The sequence below is a fragment of the Ceratotherium simum genome, chromosome 17 (assembly GCF_057802395.1).
Source record: "Ceratotherium simum simum isolate JZ-2026a chromosome 17, ASM5780239v1, whole genome shotgun sequence".
NCBI lineage: Eukaryota > Metazoa > Chordata > Mammalia > Perissodactyla > Rhinocerotidae > Ceratotherium > Ceratotherium simum.
Genome location: NC_141916.1, coordinates 46,116,410 through 46,133,418, shown reverse-complemented (window position 1 = coordinate 46,133,418; position 17,009 = coordinate 46,116,410). Strand labels below are relative to the sequence as shown.

Below are 17,009 nucleotides of genomic sequence, written 5' to 3'. Positions count from 1 at the left end.
CACCACAATTACAAAAAGATAGACTTTTAAAGGACTTGTGATCCTTTTACCATAGTATAAAAATGTACTGTACAGGCATACCTCATTTCTATTGCACTTTGCTTTATCGTGCTGTGCAGGAGTTGCATTTTTTACAAATTGAAGGTTTGTGGCAGCCCTGTGTCTAGCAAGTCTGTTGGCATCATTTTTCCAACAACATTTGCTCACTTCGTGTCTGTGTGTTACATTTTGGTAATTCTTGCAATATTTCAAACTTTTTCATTATTTATTTGTTATGGTGATCTGTGATCAGTGATCTTTGATATTGCTATTGTTATCGTTTTAGGGTGCCACCAACCATGCCCATATAAAACAGCAAACTTAATCGATAAATGTTGTGTGTGTTCTGACTGCTCCAGTGATTGGCCATTCCCCCATTTCTTTCCCTCTCCTCGGGCCTCCCTATTCCCTGAGACACAACAATATCAAACTTAGGCCAACTAATAACCCTACAATGGCCTCTAAGTGTTCAAGTGAAAGGAATAGTGACATATCTCTCACTTAAAATCAAAAGCTGGAAATGATTAAGCTTAGTGAGGAAGGTGTGTTGAAAGCCAGGACAGGCTGAAAGCTAGGCCACTGGCGTCAAACAGTTAGCAAAGTTGTGAATGCAAAGGAAAAGTTCTTGAAGGAAATTACAAGTCTGCTCTGCTGAACATACGAATGATAAGAAAGCAAAACAGCCTTATTGCTGATATGGAGAAAGTTTTAGTGGTCTGGATAGAAGATTAAGTCAACTACAACATTCCCTTAAGCGAAAGTCTAATTCAGGGGAAGGCCGTAACTCTCTTCAATTCTATAAAGGCTGAGAGGTGAGGAAGCTGCAGAAGAAAAGTTGGAGGCTAGCAGAGGTTGCTTCAAAAGGAAAGAAGCCTTCTCTATAACAAAAGTGAAAGGTATAGCAGCAAGTACTGATCTAGAAGCTGCAGCAAGTTATCCAGAATATCTAGCTAAGATAATTCATGAAGGTTGCTACACTAGACAGCAAATTTTCAGTGTAGATGAAACAGCCTTCTATTGGATGAAGATGCTATCTAGGACTTGCATAATAGAGAGAAGTCAATGCCTGGCTTTAATGCTTCAAAGGACAGGCTGACTTTCTTGTCAGGGGGCTGATGCAGCTGGTGACCTTAGGTTGAAGCCAGCGCTCATTTACCATTTTGAAAATCCTACGGGTCTTAAGAATTATGCTAAATCTACTCTACCTATGCTCTGTAAATGGAATAAGAAAGCCTGGATGACAGCACATCTGTTTACAACATGGTTTACTGAATATTTTAAGCCCACTGCTGAGACCTACTGGTTAGAAAAAAAGATTCCTTTCAAAATATGACTGCTCATTGACAATGCACCTGGTAACCCAAGAGCTCTTATGTAGATGGACAATGAGATTAATGTTGTTTTCATGCCTTCTAACACAATATCCATTCTGCTGCCCATGGATCAAGGAGTAATTTCAACTTCCAAGTCTTATTTAAGAAATACGTTTCATTAGGCTATAGCTGCCATGGATAGTGATTCCTCTGATGGATCTGGGCAGAGTCAATTGAAAACGTTCTGGAAAGGGTTCACCATTCTAGATGCCAGTAAGAACATTCGTGATTCATGGGAAGAGGTCAAAATATCAGCATTAACAGGAGTTGGGAAGAAGTTGATTTCAGCTCTCATGGATGACTTTGAGGGGTTCAAGACTTTAGTGGAGAAGTAATTACAGATGTGCTGGAAATAGCAAGAGAACTAGAATTAGAAGTGGAGCCTGAAGATGTGACTGAATTGCTACAATCTCATGATAAAACTTGAATGGATGAGGAGTTGCTTCTTATGAATGAAAAAGAAAGTGGTTTCTTGAGATGGAATCTACTCCCGGTGAATGTGCTATGAAGATTGTTGAAATGGCAACAAATGATTTCGAATATTCTATAAACTTAATTGATAATTCAGTGGCAAGGTTTGAGAGGATTGACTCCAATTTTGAAAGAAGTTCTGCTGTGGGTAAAATGCTATCAATCAGTATCTCGTGCTACAGAGAAATCATTCATGAAAGGACAAGTCAATTGATGCAGCAAATTTCGTTGTGGTCTTATTTTGAGAAATTGCCGCAGCCACAGCAGCTTTCAGCAATCACCACCCTGATCAGTCAGCAGCCATCAACACTGAGGCAAGACACTCCACCAGCAAAAAGATTGGGACTCACTGAAGGCTCAGACAATGGTTAGCATTTTTTAGTGATAAAGCACTTTTTAATTAAGGTATATACATTTTTTTAGACATAATGCTATTGCACACTTAATAGACTACAGCATAGTGTAAACATAATTTTTATATGCACTGGGAAACCAAAAAATTTGAGTGACTTGCTTTATTGCGATATTCGCTTTATTGCAGTGGTCTGGAACTGAATCTGTGGTATCTCTGAGATATGCCTGCCTGTACATTAAAAAATTTCGTGAGAGAATAGAATTGAGTAATACAGACTTTAGAGGAAAGTTCATGAAGGTCTCTATTCTGCTATAATTTTGAAGGTATACATTTCTCTGTAGATACGGGAAATTAAACTTTTGTGGATTTTCAAATTAGTTGTCTTTATTATGTATTTTTAAAATGGGCTAGTTTGGGATTATTTAAAGTCATTTTTAAGTTTTTAATAGTATAATTGGTTCACTGTGTGATATGACTTTTGTCCACACACTTTTTTTAAAGCCTGTTTTTAATTATTAGCTCCTTTTCTGTGTACTAAATAGATATTTTATAAGAGTTGAAAATGATTGTCAGCATTGGAATATATGTAGAATTAGTTATGTAATAATTTTCTGTATTAGTTTAGGGATTGGTTGCTTTCTGAATCATGAAAAAGTTTTATGTATTTTCACTTTTTCAGAGATGTCAAATTGTAAGGTAAATCCCAATGGTTATTTCCATGATGTTTATTATTTTTAAGTAGAAAGATGTATAATTTTTAGGTTTATATATCTTTGATGCATTGTCAGATTAGAACTGTAGTAACTTCTAAGAAAGTCTTAAAATGCTAGGAATCATCATTTGCTGTGGATTCAATGGTAACTGCATAGTAAAATTAGAAATTATCAACAAATATTTAGCTTTTCTACTCCTTCAAGACCATACCTCCCCCCAAAACATACTTTCAGATAATTGCAAAGAGAAGTAAAAATGGAAATTCTCTACTATTTAGATCAGAACTGTAATGAAAGCACTACATATCAAAACCTGTAAGTTAAAGCCAAAGCAGTATTAAAAGGGAAATTTATAGCCTTAAATTTACCACTGACAAATAGAAAAGTAGAAGAACATTATATGTTCATCTCCTATGCTAGGATAAAACATCAAAACAAACTAAACCCCAGGAAGGAGGAAGGAGTTAATAAAAATAGCAGAAACACCCAACTCTTTTAGAAGATTGAGCAATAAAAATAAAAGCTTATTCTTTTGAGAAGACTTAAAAGTAGATAAATTTTTGATCTAGAAATAATGAGTAAGTACAAATAAACTACATAAGGATTCAAAAAGGAGACAATTGAAAATCCAGAGGAGATTCTTAAGTAAGAGAGCATTATATATACAGCCTTATACCTAGGAAATTCATTTTATTTAAGATGGAAGTAGGGAGGAACTAGAAAGCCTAAAATTATGAGGAACTCTATTAAAATTGAAAGAAAGCTTTGCCAGAAATTTTTGACAAACATTTAAAGAACAGATAATTCACATCTCATATAAATTGTTCCAGAGTGTAGGAAAAGATGAGGCCTCATTTTATGAAGCAAGCCCAAGTGTAGAATTCTGTAGCACAAGCAAAGCACAAATATAGGCCAATTTTAATTCCCAACATATGTTTCTGTCATGAGTGCAAGACTGGTTCAATATTAACAATTATGTTTCACTATACCAGCAGACGAATGGTGTAAAACAGTGTGATCATCTCAGTAGATACCAAATAAGGAGGATTTGCTAAAATTTACCAGCCATTCCTGGAAAAAAAGAGGGGGACGTACCTTGAGCCCAAAGATTATCAGAAACCTATTGTAAATATCATGTTTAATAGTGGATCATTGGAAATATTTCCATTAAAGTTGAGAATAGGACAAAGATGTCTGTTATCAGTGTTCCTATTTAGAGCTTTTGTGGCAGTCTGGACAATAAAATAAAGACAGGAAAAGGAAATGAGGAGTAATGGTCGGTAAATGGAAACCCAATAGAATTAAGTTGGCAAACTGTTGAAAAGAGCAGGAAATTTCGCAACTGTCTAATAAAAGGAAAACATATTCTAGTAGCTATCCTATGCTTCACCAACAACCAATGAGAAAATATAATGAGGAAAAGATTTCATGTATGGTGGATATTTAAAAATAAATAAGTCCTTAAGAATAAACCTAAAAAGAAAATTTCAAGACTGTTGTGAAGAAAAAGGACAGAAAATTTAGGAAACATGAGTCAACAGTGATATACCATGTTCCTAGATAGAAAGACTTGATTTCTCTCAAATTACTGTACAAATTCAGAGCACTCAAAATTTCAACTGGATTTTTTATGGAAATGGAAAAGCTGTCAACACGCCCTGGAATACAATGTTCCATTGGTTATGATTTATAAAATGCTATTTTAAGTAGTTTTAACTGAAAATACCTTTTTCACTCTGTCCTTTCGGTGCCTCCTCTTCCTGCCCCGACAACAAGTAAATCTGTGACTGCCTAATCCAAGAGATAGTTTTGAATAATGGATACCATGTGTTTATTTATTCACTAGCTTTTTAGAGTCCTGATATTTTGTTATTAGGTCAAACTTGATGCGTGACCAACTTTTTCAGACAGAATTATTTTCCAAAGAAATTCCTTGGTACAGAAGCAAAGAAATTCCTGGTTTGCCTAGTTTGCTAAACAAGGCCCACTGTGTCTGAATCCCAACAATTTGTGCGACTTATATTTAAACAGCTACCATTATGCCATTATACATAAGAAATTATAGGTATGCGTAAGGAAGAAATCAAGAGCAAATGAATTAGAAGTAGTAATCAAAGACGTAGTAATAGATTACAACTTTCCTGAACTGAAAAAAACTGACTTGTTTATAGAGTTTTTAAAAAATCTCACAGGATGCTTGCCAAAATAGAGACCCAATATTAGACCCATTATGGCAGATATTTTGAACTGCAATTAAAAAAAAAAAATCGTATAGTTTCCTAGATTGAAACAACCCTAAAAAAGGCTGCTCATTGATTTCTTTTTATAATATTAAATGACAGAAGACAGCCAGTGTCCAAATTTTGGTTTTCTTTTCCTGCTAGTGTGATAAAATTCTTTTTTAAAAGTATTAAATTTTCCCTCACTACCTGCCAATCCTAACCTCTAGAGGTAACCAGTTTTAACTTTGGTATTTATCCTTCTAGACCTTTCCCCATACATATAACATATAGAAAAGGGTTTTTTAATTTGTTTTCATTTTTCAGAAAAAATGGTATAATAATACTATACATACTATGCAATTTACAGAATACCCACCAAACAAGCTGACTAAAGAAAAAAATGAAAGATATTCTTGCATAAGTTGGGGTACAGAAAACACCTTCCCGTATACCTTTCTTGAAAAAAATTACTTGGAATATTTTAGTCACAGAGAGGTAAATCCATATTAAGAATATAAAATTATACCGTATGTCTTTGGTTGTTAGTAATGTGCATAAATAACTAGTCTTGAGGAAAATTTTCGTCTTGGGATTCATAGGTGATTGATTGCCTAGGCCATATCAATGGACTTAAATGCTTTGTAAGTTTTGGGGTCTCCTTTAAAAGTGACTACTTTCTGAAAGAAACTTTAAAAATAAGTAATATCATTTTCTTTTTATGATATGCTTACATTGGATAAAGGAAATTCTCTGGAGGAGCTCTTCCTTAGGCAGGCCTCATGAACCTACTCAGAAGTTTTATTTAAAATTCTTGCAAATATGTTTAACATAAAATGGCAGCAGCAATGGGGCAGGCCTCACGGTGTAGCGCTTAAGTGCACGCGCTCCGCTGCTGGCGGCCCCGGCGTGCACCGATGCACCGCTTGTTAGGCCATGCTGTGGCGGTGTCCCACAAACAGTGGAGGAAGATTGGCACAGATGTTAGCTCAGGGCCAGTCTTCCTCAGCAAAAAGAGGAGGATTGGCATGGATGTTAGCTCAGGGCTGATCTTCCTCACACACAAAAAAATAATAATAAAATAAAATGGCAGCAGCAGTAATGACCACAAAAACAATTATCACTTCTATGCCTTAGTAAAAGACTTAAAGGAAATGCAAAAAATATATTTATGTGGTGCTGTGATAATTTTTCTATTTCTTTTTCTTTTCTGCCTTTTTTTGTTAAATTTTCTATGAATATGTATTTGGGCAAAATATGTAATCAGGGAGTTTATATAAGCAGTACAAATCATTAATAAAATAATTTCACTGTTAAATGTTAACACTAACAAGGTAATATTTTTGTCAGATTATTAAAGATTAACAGAATATGAAATTAAAATGTTTCAAAGAATAATATGAGTATGGATATACACTGCTGTTCAAAGTGTAAATTAGCAAAGCCTTTCTGAAAAGCATAAGAGCCTTGAAAATATACTGTCTCAGAAATTCCATGTCTGTGAATGTTGCCTAAGGAAATAATCTGAAAGAACAAAATTATTAATTGCAATGTTATTTGACTATAGCAGTACATTGAGAAACGTTGAACATATCCACTAGGAAAGAGTGTATAAATGATGATTCAGTATAGTCTATATGCCCATAAGTAGTATTGGCAAGGGATCTTTTATGACTTACAGATGTGCTTACTCATAATTCTCAGTGGGAAAATTGTGTGGGTACAACTATAAACTACTAACTAAAAAATAACAAAAAACAAAAGATTACATAATCAGAAATATCCTGGTTTGTGAGCAAGCGTCCACAGTTCTAGGAGGAAAAAGCTAACCTTCTAAAATTGAGTGTTTACCTCTGAGGGTTGAGTTCAAGGGTCATTTTAGTTTTCATTGATTTTCTGTATTTTCCAAATATATGTTGTTAATCAATTTCCCTTATTTGCTGTTAGCTGTCTTCTGAGGATCATGTTATCTGTGAGTTGCTTGTTATGTATGCATGGGTTCCTTCTTAATGCCATAATTCCGCTTGATTTCCATTTCGTTTTTGCTTTTTTTAGGCCAAGATAGCCAGGTTAACCAAACGCTTCGGAGCAGCCAAAGAAGATCTTAAGAAAAGACAAGAAGTAAGAATTTCTATTCTTGCATAATTAATATTTAGCTCTAAGTGATAGTCTTAGGAAATGCTAAGTTAGGAGGAAACTTCCTTTATTATATATGTCTGAAATTTGCTTTCATACTATGCAGTTCCTCTATGTTGTCTCTGGAGCTGCAGCTCTAGAACTAATTATTAACCCTTTTCTAATCCTCAGTTACTGTTTTCATATATCAACACTTATATTAATCTATTTTATGTTATGGTATTCTTGAAGCTGTATTTTCTATCCATCTTTAAAATTGTGTTTTTGGGATTTGTCTTAACCATATTTCTTTTTTTTTCAATATTCTTGCTAGTCTAGTCTCTGTATCAGTTCCTCCAAAGTATTTTAGTATTCCACTGTTCTCCTTTCTTTTCCAACGTAGTTAAGTCCAAACATCGTAGCATAGCACAATCTCAAGTCTGTAGTCTAGCTTTTGCTTTTTGTTGTTTCCTTAGTTATTCTGTAATACATATTTTTAATATATCACTTGTATATTGCATTATAGTTTTTAGTTGAATTTCTTTCTTTTCCTCTGGATTTTTTTTTCCGTTTTAGCAAGTTACATTTCTTTGTGTCTTGTTAGCTCCATTGTCTGTTACATAGTAATTGGCAGTAATAATTATTTCAATAGTAATCATTATTCATATAGGATTTTTCTGTCTTGGTTCATTTTCATATCTTCTTTACTTGACTTTTAAAGAAAATTTAGTTTGAAATAATTATAGACACACAGGAAATTGCAACAATCGTACACAGACGTAGAACCCTTCACCCAGCTTCTCCCAGTGGTGAAATCTTACATAACTGCAGTATAATATCAAAACCAAGAAATGGGTACAATTCTATTAGGTAGCTTATAGACCTTATCAGTTTTCACGGTTTTTACATGAATTCATTGTATATGTGTTCATATGGTTCTACATAATTTGATCACATGTATAGGTATATGTAACCTCACCCACAGTCAAGATATAGAACTGTTTCGTCACCATAAAGGGGCGCCCTCGTGCTGCCCTTTTATAGTTTCAACCTTACCCCATCTGCCTACCTCCACCCGCTCTCTGTCCCCTGGCAACTACTAATCTGTTCTCCATCTCTATATTGTTTTTACTTAACTTTTTTTTTTTTTTTCTGCGAGGAAGATCAGCCCTGAGTTAACATCCAGTGCCAATCCTCTTACTGCTGAGGAAGACTGGCCCTGGGCTAACATCTGTGCCCATCTTCCTCTACTTTATATGGGATGCCGCCACAGCATGGCTTGACAAGCGGTGCGTTGTTGCGTGCCTGGGATCCGAACCTGTGAACCCCGGGCCACTGAAGTGGAGTGCGGGCACTTAACCGCTGTGCCACTGGCCAACCCCTTTTTACTTAAACTTTTAAAGCTCTAGTTTCTCTCTTTTCTTGAGCAACTGACAGTTCGTTTTTATCTTTGTTTTACACGGACTGATCTCCCTAAACCCTCATTTGGCCATACCCAAAGATTTTTTTATTATTATAGCCTTCAGTTATGTAAAATTATTCTCTGATTCTGAACTTCACTTTCTCAGCTTTGTTTCTTTATCATAACGTAAAAACTGAGCTATTTTATTTCTTATATTAGAAGATTGGTGTAAACCTTTTTTTTTTTTTTAGCCTTTTTTATTTGGTATGCCTGAACCAAACATAGGGCTTTGACATTTTTCCATTGTTTTGTACAGTATGAATTTCCACTTTTTTCCTTTCATCCTTGCGTCTGAACTAAGCAGCATGCTGCCCACTGTGTACTTTTCCAGTGTTTGTGCATGTCAAATTTCTTCTCAAAACTACTTACCAGTTCTTCTTGTTTATTTAGCCAAAGGAGATGACAGAGACTTTAAGGAATAAAGATGAAAATATTATCATCCCCAAAAGATTTGTTTTGGAGAGCTACAAGTAGTATGGAAGCAAGGGAAAAACACTGTAATTCCTAAAGATTGGAAAAGATTGATTTGTACAATTAGGGCATGTGGTGTTTGAAGAAAAATTTTAAGGTAGTCTTCAGTCTTTCAAATTTTGTTCCTTCTTTAATTAGCTTGTGGGCAGGGCCAATTTTAAGTTCCAAATTTTGGACATATTTCTACCTATTCTTGTTCATATTTTCTTCTTATGAGAGAGATTTCTAGAAATTTCAAGAATTTTGTTCTTTCGTGTCCTCACTTCTTTTAATTATGGTATTCACTATAATTTCATATCTATATCTTGCTAGGTTTTAAAAACAGGAGAGATATAGAAAGAATGTTTAGAACTTTAGCTGTCTCCTCATCAAAATAAATAAACAAGCAATAACACTTTAAATACTTTTCTTCTATTTAGATTTGTTCCTTGGTCCTTTGATATTAACCAGTTAAAAACAAACCCCACCATTCAGGTTTGTCTTAAAACATTTTCTATTTTAATTTCTAAAAGAGCGGAAAACCCTTGTGGTCAGTTTGCTGTTAAGATCACATTCATAATCTAATCTATTTTACTCCCTTATGACTGGTATCTCTAACTTCCATCCTTTCTAGTTCTTACTATAAAAAAAATGTCAAAATATTTCTCATCGTTTATCTATGAAAATCAATGACCTAGTTGATTCTCAAATTTTAAATTAAATCTAAATCCTACATTTTGATTTTTTTTTCATTTTGTGATGCACATTTTTTAAAATCCTTTTTATTTTAATTGTGATAAAATACATAATATAAAATTTACCATTTTTAACTCTACAGTTCAGTAGTTTAACTATATTATAACATTGTTGTGTAACAGATCTCTAGATCTTTTTCATCTTGTAAAACTGAAACAACCACATCCATAGAACAGCAACTCCCATTTCCCCCTCCTTTTAGCCCCTGGCAACTCTCATTCTACTTTCTGTTTCCATGATTTTGACCACTCTAGATGTCTTGTAAGTGAAATCACATCGTGTTTGTTCTTATGTGACTGGATTATTTCATTCAGCATATATGAGTTCATCTATGTTGTAGCATGTGACAAGATTTCCTTCTTTTTTAAGGCTGAATAATATTCCATTGTATGTACATACCACATTTTTTTTAATCCATTCATTTATTGATGGATATTTGGGCTTCTTTCATCTCGTGGCTCTTGTGCATAATGCTGGAGTGAACATCAATGTGCAGGTGTCTCTTTGAGATCCTGGTTTCAAGTCTTTCAGATATGTACTCAGAACTGAAATTGCTGTATCATAGGGTAATTCTATTTTTACTTTTTTTGAGGAGTATCCATACTGTTTTCTGTAGAGACCACGACATTTTACACTCCCAGCAGGGCACAAGGGTTCCAATTTCTCCATATCCTTGTCAACACTTGTTATTTTCTGTTTTGTGAGAGTGGCCATCCTAATGGATGTGAGGTTGTATCTCATTGTAGTTTTGGTTTGCATTTCTCTACTGATTAGTGATGTTGAGCATCTTTTCATATGCTTGTTGGCTGTTTTATGTATCTTCTTTGGAGAAATGTCTGTTTAGAACCTTTGCCCATTTTTTAATCATGTTATTTGATTTTTAGTTGTTAAGTTGTAGGTCTTCTTTATGTATTTTGGATATTAACCCCTTATCAGATATATGATTTGCAATTATTTGCTCTCATTCCACAGGTTTCCTTCTCTCACTCTATTGTTTCCTTTGATGTGCAGAAGTTTTTAAATTTGATGTAATCTCCTCTATTTTTGTTTTTGTTGCCTGTGCTTTTGATGTCGTATCCAAGAAATCATTGCCAAATACAATGGCATGAAGCTTTCCCCCTGTTTTCTTTTAGAAATTTTAGTTTTATGTCTTACATTTAAGTCTTTAATCCATTTTGAATTAATTTTTGTGTATGGCGTAATGTTCCAACTTTATTCTTTTGCATTTGGATATTCAGTTTTTGCACCACTTTTGAAAGACTGTCCTCACACCATTGTGTAGCCTTGGCCCTTTGTGGAAGATCATTTGACCATGTATGTGAGAGTTTATTTCTGGGTTCTCTATTCTGTTCCATTGGTCCATGTGTCTGTCTTTATGCCTGCACCACACTGTTTTGATTACTGTAGCTTTGTAAAATGTCTTCAAATCAGAAAGCATGAAGCCTCCAACTTTGTTGTTCTTTTTCAAGATTGTTTTGGCAATTCAGGGTCCCTTGAGATTCCATAGGAATTTTAGGATGCCTTTTTCTATTTCTGCAGGAGATGACATTGGGATTTTAATAGGGATTGAATTGAAACTTTTGATCACTTTGGGTAGTATGGACATTTTAACAATATTAACAATATTATGTATTCCAATCCACGAACATGAAATATCTTTCCATTTTTTTGTTTTTTATTTCTTACAACAGTGTTTTATAGTTTTCACTGTAAAGATTTTTTGCCTTCTTGCTTAGGTTTACTTTTAAATATTTTATTCTCTTTGATGATAGTTTCTTGGGATTATTTTCTTAATTTCTTTTCTCAGATTGTTCATTGTTCGTATATAGAAATACAACTGATTTTCGTGTATTGATTTTCTGTCCTATAACATTGCTGAATTCATTTATTAGTTCAAACATTTTTTGTGTGTGTAGACTGTTTAGGGTTTTCTAAATATAAGAACATGTCATCCACAAATAGAGATAATTTTACTTCTTCCTTTCCAATTTGAATACATTTTATTTCTTTTTCCTGCTTACTTGCTTTGGCAAGGCCTTTCCAGTACCACGTTGAACAGAATTTGGAGAGAATGGGCAACCTTGCCTTGTTCCAGATCTTAGAGGGAAAACTTTCATTTATTCACCTTTGAGTATGATGTTAACTATGGGCTTTTGACTATGGTCTTTTTTATGTTGAAGTAGTTTCCTTCCATTCCTAATTTGTTGAATGTTTTTATCATGAACAAGTGTTGAATTTTGAAAATGCTTTTTCTGCAACAATTGAGACAATCATGTGGTTTTTTTCCTTCATTATGTTAATGTTGTGTATTACATTGATTGATTTTTGTATGTTGGGCTATCCTTGCATTACAGGGATAAATCTGACTTGGTTATGTTGTATAATCCTTTTAATGTACTGGTGAATTTGGTTTGGTAGTATTTTGTTGAGGATTTTTGCATCTGTGTTCATCACAGATATTAGCTGATAGTTTTCTTTTATTGTAGTGTCTTTGGCTCTGGTATTAGGATAATGCTGGCTTTCTGAAATGAGTTTGGAAGTGTTCCCTCTTCAATGTTTTGGAAGAGTTGAAGTGGACTGTTAATTATTCTTTAAATGTCTCATAAAATTCTCCATTGAAGCCATCTGGTCCTTGGATCTTTTGGTCAGTAGGATGTTTTTGATTATGGATTCAATCTCCCTACATGTTTAGTTTCATTCAAATTTTTTATTTCTTCCTGATTCAGTCTTGGTAGGTTATATATTTCTAGAAATTTATCCATTTCTTCTGAGTTATCCAATCTGTTGGCATGTAATTGTTCATAGTAGTCTCCTATTATTTTTATTTCTGTGGCAGCAGTTGTAATGATTTTTCTTTGATTTATGATTTCATTTATGTCTTCTCTCTTTTTTCTTAGTTAATCTAGGTAAAGTTTTGTCAATTTTGTTGATATTTTAAAACACCAGCTCTTAGTTCCATTGATTTTTTTTTCTATTGCTTTTGTATTCTCTCATTTAGTTTTGCTGTAATCTTTATTATTTTTTTCCTTCTTCTAACTTTGAGTTTAGTTTGTTTTTCTTTTCTAGTTCTCTGAAGTGTAAAATTAGGTTGTTGATTTAAGATCTTTGTTAAAGCATTTACCAGTATAACCTTTCCTTTTAGTACAACTTTTGTGGCATAAATTTTCTTATAAATTTGGGGTGTTGGGTTTTTGTTTTCATTTGTCTTAAGATATTTTTTATCTCTTGTGATTTCTTCTTTTACCCATTGGATTTTTAAGTGTGTGTTTCTTAATTAATTAATTTATTTATTTATTTTCAGTTATTTTATTGAAGTCATAATAGTTTATACCATTGTGTAATTTCAGGTGTACATTATTATTAATCAGTTTCCATATAGACTGCCTCATGCTCACCACCAGTAGTCTAATTTTTATACGTCACCATACATATGTGCCCCTTTATGCCTTTTGCCCACCCTGCAACCCCCTTCCCCTCTGATAACCACTAATCTTTTCTCTTTATCCATGTGTTTGTTTATCTACCACATGTGAGTGAAATCAGGTGGTGTTTGTCTTTCTCTGGCTTATTTTGCTTAACATAATACCCTCCAGGTCCATCCATGTTGTTGCAAATGGGACAATTTTGTCTTTTTTTATGGCTGAGTAGTACTCCATTGTGTATATATACCACATCATCTTGATCCATTCATCAGTCACTGGGCACTTGGGTTGCTTTCACGTCTTGGCTATTGTGAATAATGCTGCAATGAACATAGGGATGCATAGTCTCTTTGAATTGTTGATTTCAAATTCTTTGGATAAATACCCAGAAGTACAATAGCTGGCTCAAATGGTGTTTCGGTTTTTCATTTTTTGAGAAATCTCCATACTGTTTTCCATAGTGACTGTACCAGTTTGCATTCCCACCAACAGTGTGTGAGGGTTCCCTTTACTCCACATCCTCTCCAACATTTGCTGTTTATTGTCCTGGTAATTGTAGCCATTCTAACAGGTGTAAGGTGATATCTCCTTGTAGTTTTGATTTGCATTTCCTTAATGATTAGTGATGTTGAACATCTTTTCATGTGCCTGTTGGCCATCCGTGTATCTTCTTTGGAAAAATGTCTGTTCGTGTCTTCCACCCATTTTTTGATCAGGTTGTTTCTTTTTTGTTGTTGACTTGTATGAGTTCTTTATCTATGTTGGAGATTAACCCCTTGTCAGACATATGATTTGCAAATATTTTCTCCCAGTTCGTGGGTTGTCTTTTCATTTTGATCATAGTTTCCTTTGTCTTGCAAAAGCTCTTTAATCTGATGAAGTCCCATTTGTTTATTTTTTCTTTTGTTTCCCTTGCTCAAGTGGATATGGTATTCGAAAAGATCCTTCTAAGACCAATGTCAAAGAGCATACTGCCTATATTTTCTTCTAGGAGTTTTATGCTTTCAGGTCTTACCTTCAAGACTTTAATCTATCTTGAGTTAATTTTTTGTGTATGGTGTAAGATAGTGGTCTACCTTCATTGTTTTGCGTGTGGCTGTCCAGTTTTCCCAACATAATTTATTGAAGAGACTTCCCTTTCTCCATCGTATGTTCTTAGCTCCTTTGTCAAACATTAGCTGTCCGTATATGTGTGGTTTTATTTCTGGGCTTTCTATTCTGTTCCATTGATCTGTGTGTCTGTTTTTGTGCCAGTATCATGCCGTTTTGATTACTATAGCTTTGTAGTATATTTTGAAATCAGGGATTGTGATGTCTCCAGCTTTGTTCTTTTTTCTCAGGATTGCTTTGGCTATTTGGGATCCTTTGTTGTTCCATATAAATTTTAGGATTCTTTGTTCTATTCCATGAAAAATGTCCTTGGGATTCTCATTGGGATTACACTGAACCTGTAGATTGCTTTAGGTAATATGGACATTTTAACTATATTTCTTATTCCAATCCACGTGCAAGGGATATGTTTCCATTTCTTTATGTTATCAGTTTCTTTCAATAATGTCTTACAATTTTCATGTAAAGATCCTTTAACTCCTTCATTAAATTTATTCCTAGATATTTTATTCTTTTTATTGTGATTGTAAGTAGGATTGTATTCTAGAGGTCTCTTTCCATTAGTTTGTTATTAGAGTATAGAAATGCAACTGATTTTTGTAAATTGATTTTGTACCTTCCAACTTTGCTGTAGTTGTTGATTATTTCTAGTAGTTTTCCAATGGATTCTTTAGGGTTTTCTATATAGAAAACCATGTTGTCTGCAAACAGCGAGAGTTTCACTTTTTCTTTTCCAATTTGGATACCTTTTATTTCTTTTTCTTGCCTAATTGCTCTGGCCAAAACCTCCAGTAGTATGTTGAATAAGAGTGGCAAGAGTGGGCACCCTTGTCTTGTTCCTGTTCTCAGAGGGATGGCGTTCAGTTTTTCCCCATTGGGAATGATGTTGGCTGTGGGTTTGTCATATATGGCCTTTATTATGTTGAGGTACTTTCCTTTTATACCCATTTCATTGAGAGTTTTTATCATAAATGGATGTTGGATCTTGTCAGATGCTTTCTCTCCATCTGTTGAGATGATCATGTGATTTTTATCACATTGATTGATTTGTGGATGTTGAACCATCCCTGTGTCCCTGGTATAAATCTGCCTTGATCATTGTGTGTGATTGTTTTAACGTATATACTGTATTCACTTTGCCAATATTTTGTTGAGGATTTTTGCATATATGTTCATTAGCAATATTGGCCTGTAATTTTCCTTCTTTGTGTTGTCCTTGTCTGGCTTTGGTATCAGGATGACGTTGGCCCTGTAGAATTTGTTAGGAAGTGTTCCATTTTCCTCAGTTTTTTGGAATAGTTTGAGAAGGATAGGTATTAAATCTTCTTTGAATGTTTGGTAGACTTCTCCAGAGAAACTATCTGGTCCTGGACTTTTTTTGTTTGGGAAGTTTTTGATTACTGTTTCAATCTCTTTACTTGTGGTTGATCTATTCAGATTCTCTATTTCTTCTTGATTCAGTTATGGGAGGTTGTATGAATCTAAGAATTTATCCATTTCTTTTAGATTTTCCAATTTCTTGGCATATAGTTTTTCATAGTATTCTCTTATAACCCTTTGTATTTCTGTGGTATTTGTTATAATTTCTATTCTTTAACTTCTAATTTTATTTATTTGAGCCTTATCTCTTTTTTTCTTAGTTAATCTGGCTAATAATGGTTTGTCAATTTTGTTTGTCTTCTCAAAGAACCAGCTCTTTGTTTCCTTGATTGTTTTTTTGGTTTCAATTTCATTCATTTTTGCTCTAATTTTTATTATTTCCCTCCTTCTGCTGACTTTGGGTTTTGTTTGTTCTTTTCCCAATTCTGTTAGGTGTAGTTTAAGATTGCTTCTTTGAGGTTTTTCTTGTTTGTTAAGGTGGGCCTGTATTGCTAGTGATTTCCCTCTTAGGACCACTTTTGCTGCATCCCAAACGAGTTGGTATGTTGTATTTTCATTTTCATTTGTCTCCAGATATTTTTTGATTTCTCCTTTAATTTCTTCATTGATCCATTCGTTGTTCAGTAGCATGTTGTTTAGTCTCCACATATTTGTCACTTTTCTAGCTTTTTTCTTGTAGTTGATTTCTAGTTTCACAGCATTATTGTCGGAAAATATGCTTGATATGATTTCAATCTTCTTAAATTGACTGAGGCTTGCCTTGTTTCCCAACATATGGTTTATTCTTAGAATGTGCTATGTGCACTTGAGAAGAATGTGCAGTCTGCTGTTTGGGGATAGAGTGTTCTATATATATCTATTAAGTCCATGTGGTCTAGTTTTTTGTTTAAATCCACTATTTCTTTGTTGACTCTCTGTCTGAATGATCTATCCATTGATGTAAGTGTGGTGTTGAGGTCCCCTACTATTATTGTGTTGTTGTTAATATCTCCTTTAGGTCTGTTAATAGTTGCTTTATGTACTTTGGTGCTCCTGTCTTGGGTGCATATATATTTATAAGGGTTATGTGTTCTTGATGAAGTGTCCCTTTTATCATTTTATATACTGCCCCTCTTTGTTTCTCATTAACTGTTTTATCTTGAAG

General features: G+C 34.1%; 1 protein-coding gene across 4 annotated transcripts in view; it reads left to right on the top strand.

Annotated features, from left to right (window-relative positions):
* ATF7IP (activating transcription factor 7 interacting protein) overlaps positions 1 to 17,009 on the top strand; it is a 122,670-nt gene that overhangs the window by 65,810 nt on the left and 39,851 nt on the right. For all 4 annotated transcript variants that reach the window (XM_014791339.2, XM_087442713.1, XM_087442715.1 and 1 more), the window contains one exon: positions 7,226 to 7,291. In XM_014791339.2, the coding sequence (XP_014646825.1) occupies positions 7,226 to 7,291 (66 nt within the window). The remainder of the gene's footprint in view (positions 1 to 7,225; positions 7,292 to 17,009) is intronic.